The following is a 5,737-nucleotide window of genomic DNA, read 5'->3' as shown; positions in this document are numbered from 1 at the left end:
CACACTCAAACCTGATTCATGAAAGAAGCATAAACCTGTTTAAACCTGCGACACAAAACACTGACATTAACCTGTGAGTCACACACACAGTCACAACACACACACACACACACACACACATTTGGTGTTTATACAGGTTCTCATGGTCTCTGGTCTGCTTCATGTCACACACACAAATAACTCTCTCTCTCTCTCACACACACACACACACACACAGACAGACACTCTCTCTCTCTTTCACACACACACAATCACACACTCTCTCTCACACACCACACTCACACACACTCTCTCTCTCTCACACACACACACACACACACACAGACAGACACTCTCTCTCTCTTTCACACACACACAATCGCACACTCTCTCTCACACACACACACACACACACACACACTCTCTCTCTCTCAAACACACACACACACACACTCGCTGTGCTTTTGGAGGAGTCCAGATGTCAGAACATCTGTTCCAGGTCCCACCACACACACACACACACACACACACACACACACACATCAGTGAATCATTTAAGTGTAGATGAACCTAAACTTTGCAATATTTCAGTAATATTTCTCTTCATGTTCACATAACTTCATGCGCAGTGAATTCATGAATGAACTCATGTTCCCGTCTCAGAACTGTGCATGAAAGTGTTTTTGTGGTTTAGGTGCTGTTGCCTTAAATTAATTCCCAATCCTGACACAAGCAGAACACAATCATCAGAATCAGATTTGAGTTTATTAAGCATTTCGAGCATTAAATACACATTCAGATACAATTTGGTACAAAAAAACTGAATTTACAACATAAAGATTAGAGAAACATGAGACCTGAACATGAACAGAAACACCGTGTGAACAGGATTCAATGCATCCTGACGGCCGAGAGATTTCGTGCTAATTATCGCTGAAATGACCAATTATGATGTATAACAATATACATAATGCAGCTCACATTTCTCCAATACTAATTTCCTCAAATACTCTTTTGAACATTCCTTCAAATTAAAGAAGTTGCATATTATTTTGTTGCATTATTTAATGACAATTAAGCACAATTTCCACCCTTAAATGGGAAAAATAATTATATCATAATTTAAGAGAAATAATATTATTAAAGCATTTTGAACTGCCTTTAATTTAAGCTGATTAAAAAAAGATATACATGTATATATATATATATATATATATATATATATATATATATATATATATATATATATATATATATAATTTTTTAATTTTTTAAAGAAGAATAATCATAAATTGAAATACTGAAAAAAGTAGCTCAAAAGTCTGAATGCATTGAAATAGACAATATACAGAAATCCTGCTATAATCCTAATAAATTCACTTTAATGGAAAATGCATATCTTTTCTCTGAAATGTGACCTGGACATATTTTCACACGAAAATAAAATAAGAGTATTTGTGTCAATTATGTTAAATGTAATTGATAGTTACAACATTCTTATTGTAATATGAAAGCAGAATGACTAATAATATTTAATAAATATGAATAATTCTGCACAAATCTGCAAATTCTTGGTCATAAAACAGCAAATAAAGCTGTGGATGTCCTCATGCATATGAATGTTGACCTGTCCACTTCTGCAAGAGCGTTTCATTACACACAATCTGTGTGTGTGTGTCACTCTGTCCTGTCCTGTTCATCACTGCAGGCTCCTCGTCTCAGACTAAATCATCCACAGAGATTTCTCCATGTTTCCCTCGCCGTCTCTCTGCCTTCAGCACAATCTGACACAGAACAACTTCAATCAATAAACTATAATCAGCACAAACAGCACAGTAGACCATCTAATGAGAAGTCAGTCCCTCCAGTTTAGCACATTTCAGATCACAGAACACATAATCCTGTATAATGCATCATTGAATCATGAAAAAAAAAAAAAAAAAATCACATTGGTGTGAAAAAGAAACATAGAGATGAATTCCTATTTGAAGAGCATGCAGTTTTAGCTACATGTGTTTATTTTGTACATGAAATACTAATCACAATTGGGTAGTGCACTGAAACTTGAAGCGTTCAAGGAATATGTATGAACACCTGATGATTTATTCATGCTTACATCAACAAGGCCACGCCCCCAAAGAGTGACGTGGGCGTGTCTCCAGCCGTGTCCTCCAGTCCTGGTCCAGATGGATGGGTTGTGACTCCGCCCCTTTCTGACAAACACCTGCAGAGAGCCGATGTGGTGTCCATGGAGACGGTATTTAAATGAAAGGCAGAGGTCGCCGCCCTGCCACGCCTTTGTGGGAGGAGCCAGCAGCACCGTAAGCCTCGCCCTTTGACACTCCGTCTGTTCGGAGCATCAGGTACTGACAGGTACCGCCCACCTGAGAGTGATTGACAGGTAAGAACAGTAACAGTAGTTGATTACAGAAGTTGACAAGGTGATCTGTGTTTGTTTTACCGGCCGGATTCCTCTTTGATTTCCCATTTCAGATCTCCTTCTGAGTCCGTCATCCAAACACAGAGACCCTCATCAAATGAGCAGCTGACAACAGCGGCGGCTGGAACACACACACACACACACACACGTCAGTAAGATCCTCGCTGTCTCATCTTGTCTGTTTTGTGTTGGGAATGGTACCTGGATCATCGCGTACGAACTCCGTCGTGTTTCCCAGCTCAACGTCAAAGTCCCAGTCGAACAGATTGTTCTCGTAATGAGGAACTAAAGCAGACAAACACACCATTCAGAACTAAACTAATGACTTCACACACACTCAACTGCTGTATATCGTTCAAAATAACATAAAATACGTACAGTTTAGAAGTCTAGTTTCACAGTTCTTTAAAATGTTAAAATCTCAGAGTTTAATGGATTAACTATGAATCAATTAAATCATTTTAAAAAATTGATTCGAAATTCTGATCGGGCTTATTACAGTAACTAACACTTAAACCATAAATAAACTTTTCACAACATGTAGCTGTATATTTCTGATTGAATTAATAAATCTCACTGTGTACATCTCCTCGTGGCTTCACTGTGTTCTCCCTGTGAATGCGGTTGTCTAGTGTTGTTGTTGTTGTTGTTGTTGTTGTAGTTGTTATGACGCTGGTTGTCGTTGGAAACCTGTCTGTAGTTGTCGATGCCGTTGATGTGGACGTTGTAGTTGGACTTGTTGTCGTAGCAACAGTTGTGAAGGCTGTTGTAGTTGACGCTGTTGTTGTTATAGCAACAGTCGTTGGTGTTACTGTCGTCAAGGCAGCACTTGTCGGAACAGGGGTTGCTATGGTAACAGTAGTGCTGGAAGTGGCTGTAGTTGTTGTCGTTGTAGTTGTCATGGGAGTTGTTGCCGTGGAGATGGTTGTGGGGCTGACTGTGATTGGTCTTGCAGGCTCAATGGTGACTTTAACAACAGCTGAAACACACACAGCATCACTCAAACACACAGAACATGCTGTCGAGCAATGACATCAACCACACACACACGTACATCTGCAGTCGTAACCCTTTCCATTCACACTCGCTGTGCACTTGCATCTCTTGTGTCCGGGCTTGTCATAGCAAATAGATAAAAACTTTTTATCTGGAAAAACAAACAAACAAACAAACATGAATGTTTAGATTCTGTGATAATATAATGCAATATAATGTGACTTGGAAAAATGCGAGATGCCAAAAAAAAGAAAAGAAAAAAAGTAATTTATACAATAATTATATATTATATATATTGAATAATATAATTAATGATATCATGTAATCTGTAAATAATTTTATTTTATATATATATATATATATATATATATATATATATATATATATATATATATATATATATATATATATATATATATATATTATGAGATTAAATTTAATAATTAATTATTATATGATTAAATTTAACCCAATATAATTTATATAGAAGCAATTATATATCGCAATAGATAAAAAAAATCAATAATATTTATTAATTACAGTTATGTATTTAAAATAGTATTAATTAATTATAAATTATAACTATATTATAACTATATTATAAATATCATTAATGCAAGATGTAAATCTCTTTTTTCACAGATTTTTGATTGTAAAACAACTTGTTATGATAAGGTTTGTGACATTCTTATATATATATATATATATATATATATATATATATATATATATATATATATATATATATATATGAATTAAAGAATAAAAAAAAAATATATATATATATATATATATACACTTAGATGTTACGTAAATGTATATACTTATGTACTGTAATTACTTAAGAAAATACCTTACATTTAATCTAAATATAAATGATATATAAACAATTATATACATCATTATAAGTGTGTGTGTTTTTCTCTGAACACACCTGTGCAGTGGTATTTTCCGTTGATGTGCCGCAGCTCAAAGCCTTCATGGCACCTGCAGACGTAACTACCGAATGTGTTCACACACTTACGAAACCTGGGACACGAGGCCTGACCCGTCACACACTCATCCACATCTGAGCGGCGTAATAAAAAGAAGAAATATGAAACATTAAGCTACATATAAAATAACAATGACTTACATCAATATAAATAATAAATAATAAAAATTATGTATTTATTAAAAAATGTATTACTTTTTTAAAGTATGTGAGTGTGTGTGTTAGTATGTGTGTATGTATGAGAAGGGCTGCACGATATTGGGAAAAAATTACATTGCGATATTTTATTTTATATTATATTTTATTTTTCTGCGATATATATTGCGATATGAAATCTAATCAAATTTTTTTATTACAAACAAAAATGGGGTGAGCACACTTACATTCTCCAAACATCGACACCATCGTGTCAATTGATTAATATGTGCGAGGGAGAGAGAGCAACACTCTCTCAAACAACTTGTTTTTTGAAGACATTGAGCGTGCGGCCGGGGCTCGCTCTCTCTCTCTCTCGCTCTTTCTCTCATGCTCTCTCTCGCACGCGCGCTCGATCTCTTTTTAGCACGCTCGCGTTTTCCGCGCGGCACGCACACAGTCTGCAAGCTCTAACCCGTTAACATGGGAGCCAAATTAAAAACGGTCACAACACACAGCTGACACCCTTGCGCCAAGCATCCAGTGTGTCGCCGGCCTCTCTCCCTCTCTCTCTCTCTTTCTCTCTCTCTCTCTCTCTCTCTCTCTCAGGCCCATACAGTTAATGAATAACGGATCAGCTACAACAGCCTACATCGCACATCCTGCGATGTGACTATCGTGGATTCATACATCGCAATATCGATGCTTAAACGACACATCGTGCAGCCCTATGTGTGAGTGAGTGTGTGAGTGAGTGAGTGTGTAAGTGAGTGAGTGAGTGAGTGAGTGAGTGAGTGTGTAAGTGAGTGAGTGAGTGAGTGAGTGAGTGAGTGTGTAAGTGAGTGAGTGAGTGAGTGAGTGAGTGAGTGAGTGAGTGAGTGTGTGAGTGAGTGAGTGTGTAAGTGTGAGTGTGCGAGCGTGAGTAAATGAGCGTGAGTGTGAGTGAGTGAGTGAGTGAGTTTGTGAGTGTGTGAGCGTCAGTAAATGAGTGTGTGAGTGTGAGTGAGTGATTGAGTGAGTTAGTGAGTGAGTGTGAGTGAGTGATTGAGTGAGTTAGTGAGTGTGAGTGAGTGAGTTTGAGTGAGTCAGTGTGTGATTGTGAGTGTGTGAGCGTGAGTAAATGAGTGTGTGAGTGATTGAGTGAGTGTGTGATTGAGTGTGAGTGAGTGAGTGTGAGTGTGATTGAGTGTGTG

General features: G+C 37.0%; 1 protein-coding gene across 1 annotated transcript in view; it reads right to left on the bottom strand.

Moving 5' to 3' along the window:
* Positions 1–2,436: 2,436 nt before the first annotated feature.
* LOC113088744 (nephronectin-like) overlaps positions 2,437–5,737 on the bottom strand; it is an 8,677-nt gene continuing 5,376 nt past the window's right edge. Inside the window, exons 6-10 of the mRNA XM_026255813.1 lie at positions 4,350–4,484; positions 3,474–3,566; positions 2,997–3,398; positions 2,621–2,704; positions 2,437–2,540 (exon numbers count right to left, since the gene is read on the bottom strand). Coding sequence (XP_026111598.1) covers positions 2,437–2,540; positions 2,621–2,704; positions 2,997–3,398; positions 3,474–3,566; positions 4,350–4,484 — 818 coding nt within the window. The remainder of the gene's footprint in view (positions 2,541–2,620; positions 2,705–2,996; positions 3,399–3,473; positions 3,567–4,349; positions 4,485–5,737) is intronic.

This window comes from Carassius auratus, unplaced genomic scaffold, assembly GCF_003368295.1.
Source record: "Carassius auratus strain Wakin unplaced genomic scaffold, ASM336829v1 scaf_tig00046961, whole genome shotgun sequence".
NCBI classification, from domain to species: domain Eukaryota; kingdom Metazoa; phylum Chordata; class Actinopteri; order Cypriniformes; family Cyprinidae; genus Carassius; species Carassius auratus.
Note: the sequence above shows the minus strand (reverse complement) of the source record. Positions and strands in the feature narration are given on the sequence as shown.